The sequence below is a fragment of the Cetorhinus maximus genome, chromosome 16 (genome assembly GCF_964194155.1).
Source record: "Cetorhinus maximus chromosome 16, sCetMax3.hap1.1, whole genome shotgun sequence".
NCBI lineage: Eukaryota > Metazoa > Chordata > Chondrichthyes > Lamniformes > Cetorhinidae > Cetorhinus > Cetorhinus maximus.
In genome coordinates this window covers 11158682-11175285 of record NC_135894.1, presented here as the reverse complement: position 1 = coordinate 11175285, position 16604 = coordinate 11158682, and the positions used below count along the sequence as shown (strand labels likewise).

Below are 16604 nucleotides of genomic sequence, written 5' to 3'. Positions count from 1 at the left end.
TATCAACTCACCCGCCGACAGGTAAGCGTGCAACCAGTTCACAAGCAAAGCGACCCCACAGTACAGCATAACATTATTGCTTGATGTAATTAAGGCACCAGGCCATGATCCAATCAATGCTGTAAAATTTAGTAATTAGCTGACACCAAGCTTGACTGCCACAGCTTGATTATTGTTGGAAATTATAGACAATAACAACTGAGATCACATTGGCTTCTAAGAGGCATCCAAACTCAACAAGGCACTTTCATAATTCATCCATCATTCGAGCAGTTCTCCCTGGCTTTAGACAACTAAAGTGAACAATCTCAGAAATCCAAATTCCTGTACCTGTCCTGTTTGATAGGAAAATGTGATATGATCCGGAATGCACTATATAATGAGTTGCAGAAAGCGGTTCCAACAGTAACTGTCAAAAAGAAATTGGATATAAATTTGAAAAGGAGAAATTTCTAGGGTTATGTAGAAAGAATAGAGGTGTTGGACTAACTGAGTAGCTTTCTCAAAGAGCCTGCACAGGCATAATGAACAACCTCCTGCTCTGTATAATTTTATAATAACACACATCAGGAGCTCCTGTGGTTGTGAATGGCACAAGTTCAACAACAGGTCTCTTATATTCTTAATATTCCCAAGGAGCACATTGTCAGTACCTGTTGTGTTCTGTGGAGCGGATGTCCCATTAGCAATAGTGCTGTTTGCTGTAAGGAAAGTACATGATTTCAGATTAGACAATCAATATTACTTTGAAAATTGTCCAGAGATTGTAGCACAGGTAAATTACTTTCACAAAATGAGCTAATTAAGGATTATACTGTAAAATGTTCACTTTTTCACGGGTTTAATAGATACAGACTATTCCCTTCAAAAGTCTCTTTAACCAAGTGTGTCTGTGCTGATTTTCTGAGGTGGTAAGTCAAACTTAGACATTTTGTTGTCAGAAGTCTACTTTTGAATTCAAATCAACCCAAATGGAAAAATACTTTGAATTATTAATATTAAGTCTAAGTCATTAATCTCACCAATTTAAGTTGTCCGAATGACAATGTTCAGCGGATCAGGTGTCTACCAACTTACTTTCACACATCAACAAACTACAACTCACACTGAATCCCCCTCTGGTGCCAACAGATGCTACTGAGAAGGTGACAATTAGCCTTTGTGTTTTTAGGTATATTGATCTTTTCCTGATGTCTGAGCACCAGTGAGAAGGGGGTGTGACGAGACAACATGATTTGACTATTACTCTCACTGTGCACCATTGTGAACCTTAAAGGAAATGAGGAGATGGAACTGGAGGAAAGGGTGGGATTTGTTAATAAATGCGCCTGGTGAGAGAGTGAACACAAAGGCACATACAGCCATGTAAAGGAAAATCAAGCTTTGCCCATTGATATATGGCTGTCATTCAGACTTGAAATGATCAATCAGTTGGGAGATTGGATGTAGGTCAGCTGGTAGTATTGGCAGAGGAATTTCCTGTAAAAAGATTACAGATAGGTTTGATGTGGTAGGCTTTCATCTTCACCTCTTGTAAGACAATCTGGTGGAGTGACTTTTTAAAAGAACCAGCCTGGAGTTAGTGGATTAATAAACATCAGCTGAGGTGTTGATCTGACACTGCAATGTCCACCTAGGCTGGAGTTGCAATTATCCTCAAGAGTAATATATGTGGCTAATGGCCCACGCTAGTGATTCACAACATCATCAATGTTTCAAAAGGCAACTTTAGGTGACATTAAGCTTGACTTTAAGGATGTAAACATTTTAACAGATTATAGACATGAAATATTGTGATCATAGGTCTACACGAAAATGTAGCCGCTGGGGGGAAGGTTGGTAACCATGGGACATGGATTGAAGATAATTAGCAAAAGTATTGGTGGGGGTGGTGAGGAGAAATTGTTTTTACTCAGCAAATTGTTATGCCTGGATTGCAAAGAGGGCTAATTTCAGAAATTATAATCGATGTACAGCTGCCACTTCCAAAATTTAAATCTCTCAATCACCTATTTGCAATTACCTGTCACGAATGGTGTGGTCACATTGGCAAAGGATTTCCCTGTAAAAAGATTACAAGCAGTTAAGTCGGATGTGGTAGATTTCCATCTACACTGCCATGGCGTTAATCTGGTAAAGTGGCCCTCTTATAAACCTGCCGAGAGTCAATGAAGAAGAAAGTGCCTTGGGTGTATAAGAGGTGGCCAATGCACTCCTGCAAGGTCTGCTCCTCTGCTGAAGTTGCAAATTTCCCCATGGCTAATGGGCCAGGCCCACGGTTCACAACAACATCTACATTGCAAAATGCAGTTCTTAGATGATGCCTCGCTTGACTGTAAGAGCTTGAACATTGTGGGAAGTTGTAGACAATGAAGGGCTTTGAGCACAGGCTTACAGACATAATGGTAGATATCCAGAATGAATGGATTTAAAGGAATTTGCAAAAGTACTAGAGGGAAGATGGAGATAAATTATTTTTACTTGGTGAGTTCTTATGGTTTGAGACTGCAGTGCCTGGAAAATTGGTGGAAGCTATTGTAACAGTATATTTAAAAAGAGATATTTACAGGGGTAAAGAACAGGGGAATGGGACCAATTAGGCAAATCCTTCAAAGAGCCACAGGCACAATGATCAAATAGCCTCCTTCTATCCAGTGTGAGTCTATGATAATCACAACAACAGTTTCCTGGGATGCTTAACCAATTTGAACATCACATTTCTTATATTCTTAATATGCTCAAGGAGTACATTTTCAGTATATGTTGTGATCTGTGGAGAAGGTGCCACATTAACACCAGTGCTGTTCGCTATAGGATTTCAGATCAGACAATCAACAACCACACCCTGTCCATGACATTATTTTGTAAATTGTACACAGATTAGGACAGAGGGCATAAGAACTGCTCAAGGATTTGATTACAAAATGTTACATTTTTGATGAGTTGAATAGATGCAGACTGTTCCTTCCAAGCTCATGTTTGAACTGAAATCTGCCCAAAGATAAGTAATTTCAGAAATTTTAATATTAATTCTAAGAGTTGCTGATCTCCCCATTAAAATTGTGCTACTGATAATGTTCAGAGGAATCCCAGTTGTCACAAGGCTGTGCCCCTTTAACTTTGAAACTGAATTTTCAACATTCAACTGACTGGAAATGTTGTGATTTGAAATGAAACAGAGGAAACTGCTTAAAAATGCAAGGCCACCTTCCAAGGTGAAGGTGAAAAACAAACAAGTCATCCTCAGGGGAGTGTGAAGAGAGAGGCAATTCCTTTAATCCAGACACACATTGAAACTCATCACTGTCTAAGGAAGAGACATTAAGGGCGGAATCGTCCCAGGTTTGCACTAAGTGCAGTAGCGGGTGTGAAAAAGGACATTTTACCCGCCAGTTGCTATGGCATCTTTTCACATTGTATTGTCCTAGTCCTGCCTCATTAATAATGCATTCCCGGGAAAATCACCAGGCCTCTGATTCGCCCACCCTATCGTCACCTCAGGCCTTCAGTAAACTGGGCCCCATAGTTAAAGGCCGCCCCTGCACAGGGCTAGCACTCTTCAAGAGATGAGAAGCTGCTGGGAACTGTTGGCTGCCAAAGGGAGGAAACATGTTGCTCCCAGATTTAACGATGCCTCCCTCGAGCGCCTACTGGACACAGTGGAGGCCCACCGTGAACTCCTTCACCCCCACTGTGGGCAAAGACCAGCAAGCAAGGTCACCAATCCAGCACGGGAGGTGGTGGCAGTGGTGGTCAGCGGCAATGCCCTGCAAAAGAGGACAGCCACCCAGTGCCGAAAAAGGTTGAATGATCTCCTCCATTCCGCCAGGGTAAGACACTCTGCATATCACTCTCAACTCACACACTCACAAACCCATCACACATCCACAGGGATCTCACATCTCAAGGGACAACATCACTAACTCTCACATACACCCCCACATCTCCATCAGGCTCATATCGTCTGGAGCTCGTATCCTCATCCTGTCCATGGCTCCACTCACCACACAAACATTCCACCCAGTGCCATGTGTCCTGTTCACACTCTCTCCATCTGTTTCCATGCAGGAGAAGCTGTCCCACAAGAGCAGGGATAGGTCCCAGACTGGGGGTGGAGTAGCCCACATTAGGCCCCTCACTCACTTTGAGGAGTGTGCCATTGCGCTGACTGGTGAGGATGTGGACCATGCCTGCGGTGACAGTGAGGTTGGCGGCGAACACCCTCGTGAGGATCCTGCACCACCTCATCCCTCTCTCAATGCAACTGTGAGTCTCTCTCCTGCTTTTGACCTTGCTGCCATGCACTAATTATCTCTACTTTGGTTCACAGGGAGCTCTGCCAAGCAACCGATACCCTCAACCAGCCAGTCCCTCACCTCCATCTAGGTCTGGACCTCCAGTGAAGAGGATGCTTCCTCAATTGAAGAGCTGGAAATAAGCAGCCTGGAAGATCTATCACAGCGCTTACCCACACCCTGCACCAGCGCAGAGACACATACCTCGGTGGGACCTAGATCTAGAGCAGGCTCAGGTTCACAATCTGGTAGTTACTGCATGGACATGTGACTGCTGCAGAAGGAGGCAGGTTCAGCTGAGCTCCCCGGCACTCGGAGGGCTGCTGGGGAAGAGGTATCTGTGAGGTGCAAGTCAGATGACAAGTTTCTGGATTCAGCCTTCCAACTCATTCTGGAGAGTCAGCAGAAGACAGGAGAACATCACACAGAGCTGCTGGAAGCCCTCAGAGTGGCATGCAAGTTGGAGGAGTGCGTCTGCCTGCTCTCTCTGATGAAGTGGTGCCCACATATGTGTGTATGGAGGTCTCCATGGCGAGGATGGAGACCCTGGTCCAGCAGGACGCGCAGATGCACGCAGACCTGCACTCCATCACAGTAGTCATGGGTGAGTTCCTACAGTGTCAACGCGAGAGGGAAATGGGGCACCTCGACATCCCTCCGGGTACTTCTTCCCCTCGGGGAGTCAGGCCAGGGTCCTCAGGCACCTGAAGGAAGGAGGAGCTGCAGCTGGGCACCCCAGGGTCATCCACTTAGGAATTTCAGAGGCTGTCCTCTTCCTTCAAGTCTCCTTTGCCTGTGAGCCCCTCAACCTCATCCTCTGTCACCACAGTGGGAGCAGCTGGCCCACAGGAGGACAGCCAAAGCAAACCAGGGCCCTCAAGGCCTATGGTCTCCACAGGGCCCACACCGAAGTCATCAGAGGCAACAGGGTCAACCACTGCACAGGCTGTCTCCACCCCTGCTGCGGATGTTAGGGCAGCACCTAGAAGAAGTGGTAAGCCTAGAAAAGTTAAGAAATTCTGATCGTAAGTGATCGCAAGGGTGAACACTTTATAATCTGAAAATATATTCACTTTCACTGAATAATGTGTAATGTTGTCTTTCAGCTTCATTCACAGGTTTTGCAAGTCTTCCCCCTGTGTCCACCCCCATTAGCAGTTCAGCTACGCCCAGCTGGACCACGGGTGATTCTGGAGGGAGAAGTGTGTGTGTGTGTGTGTGTGTGTGTAAGTGCTTTCCCATGCACACAAAGCCTTCCTCCATCACACTGATCTCAATTTTCCGAGCATTTTCAATGCTGCCTGCTGGGGTTCTCTTTCAGCTGCCCATCTGAGCTGACCCACATCTCCGTCCACCTACTGATCGCACTCCCATGTAGCACCTGTGCACATCCAACACGAGGCTCCATTCGCTTTCGATTTTAGAAGCATGGTGGTTGTCAAGTATGTTTTCAGCTCCCCCGTCCTTTCCCCTCTCCCAGTCACCCATGTCCTTTCCCCCATCACTGTTGACCCCACCCCTGGCATCACCTTCCGCCTCCCCACCATCACCTACCAACCAGAACCCTTGTCTTTCCAGGATGTCCAGGTGAAGGTGCAAGTTTCCTATCTTCCCAAGAATCCCACCCCCATCCACATAGACCTCCCCGACCTCCTCCTTCCCAACCCCAGGGTCCCTATCTGCCATGGGTCCCAACTACCTACCCTCACTGTCCCTTCTACCACTACCGTCACACCCTTACCCTCCCACTCTACCAGCTCACTCTGCCCTCTCTCATACTCACCATTCCCTCATACCATGCCCACTCTCAGTTTTCTTCCCAGGAGACAGTCAATGACTCCACAGACCCCTCCCTTGCATGTTCACCTGGACCTCCCCTGCCCTTACTCCTTTCTCCACCCTTACTCCCTCCTCCATCCTTACTCCTTCTCCCCCCAGGACTCCTTCCCCCATCTGAACTCCTTCCACCCCCAGGACTCCTTCCCCCATCTGAACTCCTTCCTCCCCCAGGACTCCTTCCCCCATCTGAACTCCTTCCTCCCCCAGGACTCCTTCACCCACTGGACTCCTTATTCCCACTGGACTCCTGCCCCGTCCGAACTCATTCCTCCTCACAAAGTCCTTCCCCTCTCCGAACTCCTTCCTCCTCCCAGATTCCTTCCTCCCACTGGACTCCTGCCCCCGTCCGAACTCCTTCCCCCCTCCAAACTCCTTCACCCCTTCAAACTCCTTCTCTTGACCTTCCTCACCCCCTACACCTACCTCCTCAGTTGCCACATTCTCCCCTGTTACACCCTCCTCCACCCGTGCTGTCTCCTCACCCCGCAACCTCACTCCCCCCTGACATCATTGTTACCCCCCCTCCATACCTCACCCCCCATACCATACACCTTCCCCTCCCAGTCAAACCTAGACATTCCTCTCCAACCCCTCGGCGATCATCTGTAGCAGACCGTGGCCAACACACATGTCCCGAAGCAGACCCCAGACATCAACAGTGACCTTCTACCTCCTGTGAGCTGCTTCGCGGTGAAGCCATGTCCATCAGAATCCACCCAGCATGCGATGCATGTTTTACTCCAGGGTCCGGTAGCTGTTGGTCTCTAGCATCTTCTGCTCCTCGGATGTCCGCGATGTGAACAAGGCCCTAATGGTAAGTCCCGACTTTTGCACGTCATACTTGTCAATACGTGTTCTGGGCTGTCGCGTTTTCCTGTCGATGTGGGTGGTAATTTTGACGTGGCTGATGATTCCAGCGAGGAGAGCTTACAATTAGATGTAGATGTATTAAAATGATGTTCCTGAAGTACAGTGGTGGGAAAGGCAGCCCGCCAATGATGGGTGGAGCGGACGATCGTAAACTGGTTTCACAATGGCATGAAGTCAATTTTCGGCCTTCCTGCCATATTGTCTGTCCATGCCTGCTATGACACCCAACGCCAAAGGGGGCGGAAAATTCCGGCCTAAAATGCAAAGTGCCGGATCTTGAAACAATGGCTGCCACAAACAGACCCACCCAAAACCCCTTGGAAATACAAAATGGGTGAAGTATTTCAGGGCAAGACTACCAGCCACTGCAGAGAAATTGCAAGGAAGTTTTTAGCAAAGGAAACAGGCTGAAAGCTGAACCCTCTCTCTCTAGTGTAACAAGTCTATTACCCGGTTCAGAAGCCAACTTTACTAGAAATCTAGCAGTGACCCAGAGATCTCGTAATAATTGCAACATCTTCTACATCTGACTGCATCCATGAAACCAGCTAACCCAAATCGGATGCAACGTGTAGAAATCTACACCTCAAGGACAAACAAAGGACACTTAATCTCATTTTATTTTAATTTTTCTTTATTAGACTTCCATTTCCCTTATTTCTGATACCTGTGTGTGTGATGTTACATCTTTATTTTTTTTTCTTGGGCTTAGTGGTTAATAAATTTGCTCTTTCTTCAATTCAAGAAAACCTTGTTTGATGGGCTCCTTATTGCTCACAGCTTAAATAGTTAAATACATTTGGCACACCCTCGTGAAAAATAAACTTCGAACTTTGTTCTGACCAACCAAGAAGTTTGAATAGAGGGGAGCTCACCTACACATAACACTGTTTACCCTGAGTATCTTCTACACATGTACAAACTATACACACACTTTGATGCGCTGTTTCCACCTCTGATGGTAAGGCACATCTTTTAAAACCAATTGACCGATCTTTTTGTTATTAAAAAATTATATTGGCATTTTCCGTAGTTTCTAGTACCAGTGACCATGGGCGTGTGACAAGGCATTGGATCTGACCAATACTCTCTTTGTCCTGACCTTCCCTGTGTATCATTGGACATCTTAAAAGAGATGCTGATGGCAAATGAACAGAGGGGCAGAATTTGTCAATCAATGTGCATTGTTGAGAAGGAGCATGGGTACACTTATACAGTCATGTAAACAAAATCAAACTTTGTTCATAAATGTACAGTGGTCATTTTCAAAATGTTAATCTCTCAAATAACTATTTGCGATTACCTGTCACAGGTGAGGTGGCAATAGTGGTAAGGGAATTCTCTGTAAAAAGATTACAAGCATTTTAGTTGGATGTGGTAGGTTTCCATTTACATTGGCCCTGGGAGCTAACATGGCACAGTGGCCTTGCAAAGAACGTCAGAGGATAAGAAAATTGACCGAAGTATCTAACAGGTTCCAAGCTGACAGTGCAAGCTCTTCACCTCTGCTGATATTGCAAATTACCCCCCAAGCGTATCACTTTGCTAAGATCCTGGGCCCAAGATTTACAATGCCATCAATTTGTGAAATGTAGTCATTAGATGACACTGTGTTTCACTGTCAGAGCTTGGACATTGCAGGAGGTTATAAGGTTGTGAACACTATAGGAAACAGCAGCCATTGCTAGGTCAGTCAGCAACAAGAAGATATGGATCTAATGTTATTATCAAAACAGTGGAGATGAGGAGAAATTAATTTTACGCAGTGAGTTGATATGATTTAGAGTCCACAGCCTGAAAAGCAGATTCTGTTGTAACTTTCAAAAGGGAATTGGGGAAATATTTGAAAAGGTGAACCTTTCAGGGCCAGGGTGTAAAAGCAGGTCCACGCGGCTAATTGGATTGTTCTTTCAAAGAGCTCGCAGAGACACCATGAGCCAAATACCCTCCTCCTGTTCTGTACGATTCAATGTTAAACCATTTAACTACCCATTTTCTTATATGCTTAATATTTTCAAGGAGCACACCTGTTGTGTGCTCTGTGGATGGTGACCCATTCACAATGATGCTGTTTCCTGTTAGGAAAAAACACAATTTCGGATCAATCAATCCCCGCATCCTGTCCGCAACATTACTTTGTAAGACATCCACAGGCGGTGGCACAGGTGATTTACTGAAAGATTATATTGCAAACTGAGAACTTTTTACATAGTTTAATAATGCAGACTATTCCTTCAGTGGTATCTTTGAATTTAAGTAAACCTGAGCAGAACTAATTTCAGAAATTTTAATATTGATTCTAAGTCATTGATCTCGCCATTAAATTTCTGCCAATTAAATATTCATAGGAATGACCGTCTATCCTGAATTTCTTCCACAATCTACAAACCATACACTCACAGTGATGTGCCATTTCCCCCTCTAGTGGCAAGGCACACCTTTTACAAGCATTCAATTGATATTTTTGTGTTATTATTTACAGCATCAGTCATAAGGGGCGTATAACAAGACAAATGGATCTGACTTTTCCTGTCATTGTCATGTATGATTGTGCACCTTAAAGGAGGTGCTGAAGAGAAATAAGCAGAGTAGGCAGAAGTTGTCTGTCAATTGTATTATATTGCTAATTACCTGGGCTAGTAATTGTAAGGAATGGGAGGAATTGTAAGCATTGGCAGGATGGGAGGTATTCAGAATGCATGAATTTAAGGTAATTAGTAAAAGAGCTAGAGGGGAGATGAGGAGAAATTATTTTTACTCAACAAGTTGTTACGGTTTAGATTGCAGTGCCTGAAAAATTGGTGGAAGCTGATCCTATTTTAACAGTATGCTTGAAAAGGAGAAATTTACATGCCTAGCGGATAAGTGCAGGAGCTAATTGGATAGTTGTTTCAAAGAATTGGCAAAGGCATGAGGAGATGAGCAGTCTCCTTCTATCCTTTTTGATTCTATGATAAATCATTTCAGCCATTTCCTGGAGTGCTTAACGAATCAAGTCCAACATCAGGTTTCTTATATTCTTAATATTTTCAAGGAGAATATTTTCAGTACCTGTTGTCTGCGGTGGTGAATGTGTCGCATTAACAGCAGTGCTGTTCACTGTAAGGAAAGTACAAGATTTCAGATCAGACAATCAACAGCCACACCCTGTCTAAGACATTACTTTTTTTATATACAGAATAGTTCACCTATGAACTACTTCAGGATTTTATTGCAACATATTAAACATTTAATGAGTCGTATAGATCAGACCATTCCTTCCAAGCCCATTTTTAAATTAAATTAGCCCAAAGAGAACTAACTTCAGAAATATTAATATTTTATTTTCTAGTATTGTTGATGTTTTTCAGATTATGTCGCATCAGTGACAATGGGTGTGAGACAAGACACAATTGACTATTTGACTATTAGTCTAACTGTCCGGATTTTCCCTGTGCATCACTGTGCACCTTAAAGGAGATGCTGATGGCAAATGAATAGAGGGGCGCAATTTATCACCCAATGTGCATTGGTAATAAGGAGAACATGTACATAAATTCAGTCATGTAAACAAAAATTGAACTTTATCCATTTATGTTCGGTTGTCATTTTCAAAATTTAAATCTCTCGAACACATATTTGCAATTTTCTGTCATAGGTAATAGGGTGGTATTGGTAAAGGAATTCTCTGTTAAAATGTTACAAGCAGTTAGGTTGAATGTGGCAGATTTCACTCTTCACAACCTGTGGGGCTCATCTGGCGGAATGACCTTTTACAGAACCATCATTAAGTCACAAATTAGTGACACATAACAGGTGCCAATCTGAATCTGCAAGCTCTCCACCTTTAATGATGTTGCAAAATTATCCCCAATACGTTACTAACTACCTGGGTCTATGATTGATGCCCCCATCAATGTTGTAAAATTCAGTTATTCAGTGACACCAAGTTTAACTGTAAGACTTAATCATTTTAGGAAATTGTAGGCAATGACTGTGATCAAATCTAGAAGAGGCATCCAAACTCAACATGGTACTTTCACAATTCATCCAGCTGAGACCAGTTTCAGTCTCATGTTTTTATAATGATATAAGGGCACCAATCACTCACATGGGATTGGGTAAACATGTTAACAGCTCATTTAATAAGACTAGGTACATGAGAACAGATATACATGGACTGAAAGCTTGGCAACACCAGAGCAGTATGTACATGTGCTCTGCTGAAAAGCAAAAATGAAACTAAAACTGGATCAGATGACAAACTTCCTTTCCAGTGATGCCATGCTGCAATCCTTTAAAGACATATTACAACAATCATTTCAGCAGTTCTCCCTGGCTTTAGAAACTAAAGTGAACAACCACAATCTCAAAAATCACATTTCCTGTACCTGTTTGATTGGAATTTGATGGGAAAATGTGATATGGTCTAGTATGCACCACACAATGAGTTGGTGGAAGCAATTCCAACAGTACCTGGCTCAAAAAATTATGCTTGAAAAAGAACATTTCCAGGGTTATATAGAAAAAGCGTAAGAATAGGACTAATTAAGTCTTTTTTCAAAGAGCCTGCACAGGCACAATGAACAACCTCCTGCCCTGTCTAATTCTAGAATACAACTCATCAGGAGCTCCTGTGGTTTTGAACAGCACAAGTTTAACATCAGGTTTCTTACATTCTTAATATTTCCAAAAAGCACATTTTCAGTACCTGTTGCGTTCTGTGGAGAAGATGTCATATGAGAAATAGTGCTGTTCACTGCAAGGAAAGTATAAGATTTTAGATTAGACAATCAACAATCACACCCTGTCAGCGACATTACTTTGTACATTGTCCACAGATTGTAGCACAGGTAAATTACTTAAGGATTATATTGTAAAATGTTCACTTTTTCATGAGTTTAATAGATACAAGCTATTCCCATCTACAGTCTCTAAATCCAAGTTTATCTGTGCTGATTGGAAGTAACATTTATTCCAAGTCAAACTTAGACTCTTTGCTGTCAGAAGCCCACTTTTGAAATCAACTCAGCCCAAACAGAAAAATGTCTTGAAATATAAATATTAAATCTATGTTATTAATCTCACCAATTAAAATTGTGAAAATGACAATGTTCACAGGATCAGCTGTCTACCAACTTACTTTCACACATCAACAAATTAGATTCACACACATTCCACTTCTGGAGTCACTAAATGCCATTGAGAAGAAGGAGCCAATTTGTCTTTGTGTTATTTAAGTATATTGATCTTTTCTTGATATTCCAGCACCAGTAATAGGGCAGCAAGACACATTTTTAAAAGTAGTTGACTGATTTATTTTGTGATGAAAAGTTATATTATTCATTTTCTGAGATTCCAATACCAGTGACAATGGGCACGTGACAAAGTAATTGGTTCTGACTAATACACTCTTTGTCCTGACCTTCCCTATGTATCATTGGGCATCTTAAAGGAGATGCTGATGGCAAAGGAACAGGGAGCCAGAATTTGTCAATCAATGTGCATTGGTGAGGAGAACCAGTATATTCATACAGGCATGTAAACAAAAACCAAACTTTGTATATTAATATACAGTAGTCATTTTCAAAATTGAAATCTCTCAAACAGCAAAAAGGTGAGCTGGTTGCATTGGTTAAGGAATTCTCTGTAAAAAGATTACACATGATTAGGTTGGTGTTGTGGATTTCTATCTACAATACTCATGGGGCTAATCTAGCAGAGTGGTCTTTCATAAACCAAAATCAAATGGCTGGGGTGTAAGGTGGTCAATCCACTACTGTAAGCTCTGCTTCTTCTGTTGAAGATGCAAATGATCACAATTTAATAGGTCGGCTCTTCTGCTGACGTTGCAAATTTCCTCGAGTGTAACATGTGGCTAATGGGCCAAGTCCATGGTTCACAACAACATCTACATTGCAAAATCCAGTTCTTTGATGATACCTCGCTTGACTGCAAGGGCTTGAACATTGTAGGAAATCTATAGATTTGAGGTAATTCGTAAAAAAAACTAGAGGGAAAATGAGGAGAAATTATTTTTTACTCAGTGATTTGTTATGGTTTAGATTGCAGTGCCTGAAAAATCCGTGGAAGCTGATTTTAATGTGTCAGAATACTTGAAATGGAAAAACTTACAGGCGTATGGGGAAAGTGCATTAAGGGCAGGCAGAGGCATCATGAACTGAATAGCCTCCTTCTATCCCTATGATTCTATGATAAGTCATATCAGTAATTTCCTGGACTGCTTACTTACTCAATTTCAACATCAGATTTCTTATATTCTTAATATTTTCAATGTGCACGTTTTCAGTACCTGTAGTGTGCTGTGGAGGGGGTCTCACGTAAACAGAAGTGCCATTCACTGTAAGGACAAAATAAGATTTCAGATCAGACTAACAACAGCCACACCTTGTCTACCAACATTTCTTTGTAAATTGTGCACAGAATATGGCACAGGTGAATTACTTAAGGATTTGATTGCAAGATGTTACATTTTTCATGAGATGAATAGATCCAGGCCATTCCTTTCAAGCCCATAATTTGAATTTGAATTAGCCCTAAGAGAAACATTAATTCGAAGAGTTGTTGATCCCCCCATTATAATTATAAGACTGATAACGTTTAGAAGAATGACTGTCTACCCTGAGTATCTTCCACATATCTACAAACTATACTCTCATGTTTATACACTGTTTCCCCCTCTGGTGACAAGATATGTCATTTCCAAGCACTTGACTGAACCTTGTGCTACGATGAAGTGTATTGGTGTTTTGCCAGGTGAGAAAGAAAGGTACATTCATACAGACGTATTAGCAAAATCAAACTTTGTTCATGAATGTACAGTGGTCATTTTCAAAATGTTAATCGCTCAAATAACAATTTGCGATTACATGTCACAGATGAGGTGGTAATAGTGGTAAGGGAATTCCCTGTAAAAAGATTACAAGCATTTTAGTTGGATGTGGTAGGTTTCCATTTACATTGGTCCTGGGAGCTAACATGGCACAGTGGCCTTGTAAAGAACGTCAGAGGATAAGAAAATTGGCTGAAGTATCTAATAGGTTCCAAGCTAACAGTGCAAGCTCTTCATCTCTGCGCATATTGCAAATTACCCCCAAGCGTATTACCTTGCTAAGAGCCTGGGCCCAAGATTTACAATGCCATCAATTTGTAAAATGTAGTCATTAGATGATGCTGAACTTGACTGTCAGAGCTTGGACATCGCAGGAGATTATACACATTAAATGTTGTGTTCACTATAGCTAACTGTAGCCACTGCCAGATTGGTCAGTAACAAGAGGATATGGAGTTAAGTTTATGACCCAAAGAATTAGAGTGGAGACGAGGAGAAATTACTTTTACACAGCGAGTTGATACAGTTTCAAGACCACAGCCTGAAAAGCAGATTCTGTTGTAACTTTCAAAAGGGAATTAGAGAAATACTTGAAAAGGGGAATGTTTCAGGGCCCGGGTGTAAAAGCAGGTCTATGTGGCTAATTGGAGAAGAGCCCGCGTAGACACCAGGAGCCAAATCGTCTCCTTCTGTTCTCTATGACTCTATGTTAAATCACACTAACAGCTTCCCATGCTTTTTACTTCCCATTTTCAGTATCGGATGTCTTATAATCTTAATAAGAACACATTTTCAATACCTGTTGTGTGCTGTGTAGATGATGTCACATTAATAGTACTACTGTTTGCTTTCAGGAAAGAACACAATTTCAGTTCAGACAATCAACCCCACACGCTTCCTGTAACATCACTTTGTAAAATATCTACAGGTGATGGTACAACTGAACTACTTAATGATTATATTGCAAAATGAGAAATTTTTCATGAGTTTAATGGTTCCAGGCTATTCCTTCACAGCTACTCTTGAAATTAAGTCAGCCTGAGCAGAAATTAATTTCTGATGTGAAACAAGTTGATAAATTTTAATATTGATTCTAAGTCATTGATCTCCCCATTAAAATTGTGCCAATGATAACGTTCATAGCAATGGCTGTTTAACCTGAGTTTCTTCCACGCATCCACAAACTATGTACTCACTGATTTTTTTTGTGACATGGCAAATGGATCTGACTATTGCTGTTATTGTTGAGACCTTCCCTGATTGTGCACCTTAAACAGGCGCTGTTGGCAAATGAGCAGAGGGATAACATTTGTCAATCAATGTGCATTGGTGAGGAGAACCGGTATATTCATACAGGCATGTAAACAAAAACCAAACTTTGTATATTAATATACAGTAGTCATTTTTATCATTTAAATCTCTCAAACAGCAAAAAGGTGAGCTGGTTGCATTGGTTAAGGAATTCTCTGTAAAAAGATTACAAATGGTTAGGTTGGTGTTATGGATTTCTATCTACAATGCCCATGGGGCTAATCTAGCAGAGTGGTCTTTCATAAACCAAAATCAAATGGCTGGGGTGTAAGGTGGTCAATCCACTACTGTAAGCTCTGCTTCTTCTGTTGAAGGTGCAAATGATCACAATTTAATAGGTCGGCTCTTCTGCTGACGTTGCAAATTTCCCCAAGTGTAACATGTGGCTAATGGGCCAAGTCCATGGTTCACAACAACATCTACATTGCAAAATCCAGTTCTTTGATGAGATCTCGATTGACTGCAAGGGCTTGAACATTGTAGGAAATCTATAGATTTAAGGTAATTCGCAAAAAAAAACGAGAGGGAAAATGAGGAGAAATTACTTTTTACTCAGTGATTTATTATGGTTAAGATTGCAGTGCCTGAAAAATCCGTGGAAGCTGATTTTAATGTATCAGAATACTTGAAATGGAAAAACTTACAGGCGTATGGGGAAAGTGCAAGCATTAAGGGCAGGCAGAGACATCATGAATTGAATGGCCTCCTTCTATCCCTATGATTCTATGATAAGTCACATCAGCAATTTCCTGGACTGCTTCCTTACTCAATTTCAACATCACATTTCTTATATTCTTAATATTTTCAATGTGCACGTTTTCAGTACCTGTAGTGTGCTGTGGAGGGGGTCTCACGTAAACAGAAGTGCCATTCACTGTAGAGACAAGATAAGATTTCTGATCAGGCTATCAACAGCCACACCTTGTCCACCAACATTTCTTTGTAAATTGTGCACAGAATATGGCACAAGTGAGTCACTTAAGGATTTGATCGCAAAATGTTACATTTTTCATGAGATGAATAGATCCAGGCCATTCCTTTCAAGCCCATAATTTGAATTTGAATTAGCCCTAAGAGAAACATTAATTCGAAGAGTTGTTGATCCCCCCATTATAATTATGAGACTGATAACGTTTAGAAGAATGGCTGTCTACCCTGAGCATCTTCCACACATCTACAAACTATACTCTCATGTTTATACACTGTTTCCCTCTCTGGTGACAAGATACGTCATTTACAAGCAGTTGACTGAACGTTGTGCTACGATGAAGTGTATTGGTGTTTTGCCAGGTGAGAAAGACAGGTACATTCATACAGACATATTAGCAAAATCAAACTTTGTTCATGCACGTACAGTGGTCATTTTCAAAATGTTAATCTCTCAAATAACTATTTGCGATTACCTGTCACAGGTGAGGAGGCACTAATGGTAAGGGAATTCCCTGTAAAAAGATTAC

The 16604-nt window shown here is 42.0% G+C and overlaps 1 protein-coding gene and 1 long non-coding RNA gene across 2 annotated transcripts in view; both read right to left on the bottom strand.

Annotated features, from left to right (window-relative positions):
- Nucleotides 1-16604, bottom strand: part of LOC144691355 (uncharacterized) — a 215509-nt gene that overhangs the window by 55226 nt on the left and 143679 nt on the right. The window contains exons 20-23 of the mRNA XM_078559369.1: nucleotides 10056-10103; nucleotides 9030-9079; nucleotides 8308-8344; nucleotides 654-701 (exon numbers count right to left, since the gene is read on the bottom strand). Coding sequence (XP_078415495.1) covers nucleotides 654-701; nucleotides 8308-8344; nucleotides 9030-9079; nucleotides 10056-10103 — 183 coding nt within the window. The remainder of the gene's footprint in view (nucleotides 1-653; nucleotides 702-8307; nucleotides 8345-9029; nucleotides 9080-10055; nucleotides 10104-16604) is intronic.
- Nucleotides 13307-16025, bottom strand: LOC144691356 (uncharacterized). The gene is made up of 3 exons (XR_013579110.1): nucleotides 15974-16025; nucleotides 14636-14683; nucleotides 13307-13344 (listed from the first exon to the last, which is right to left on the bottom strand). It is a non-coding gene; the product is annotated as an uncharacterized LOC144691356 (long non-coding RNA).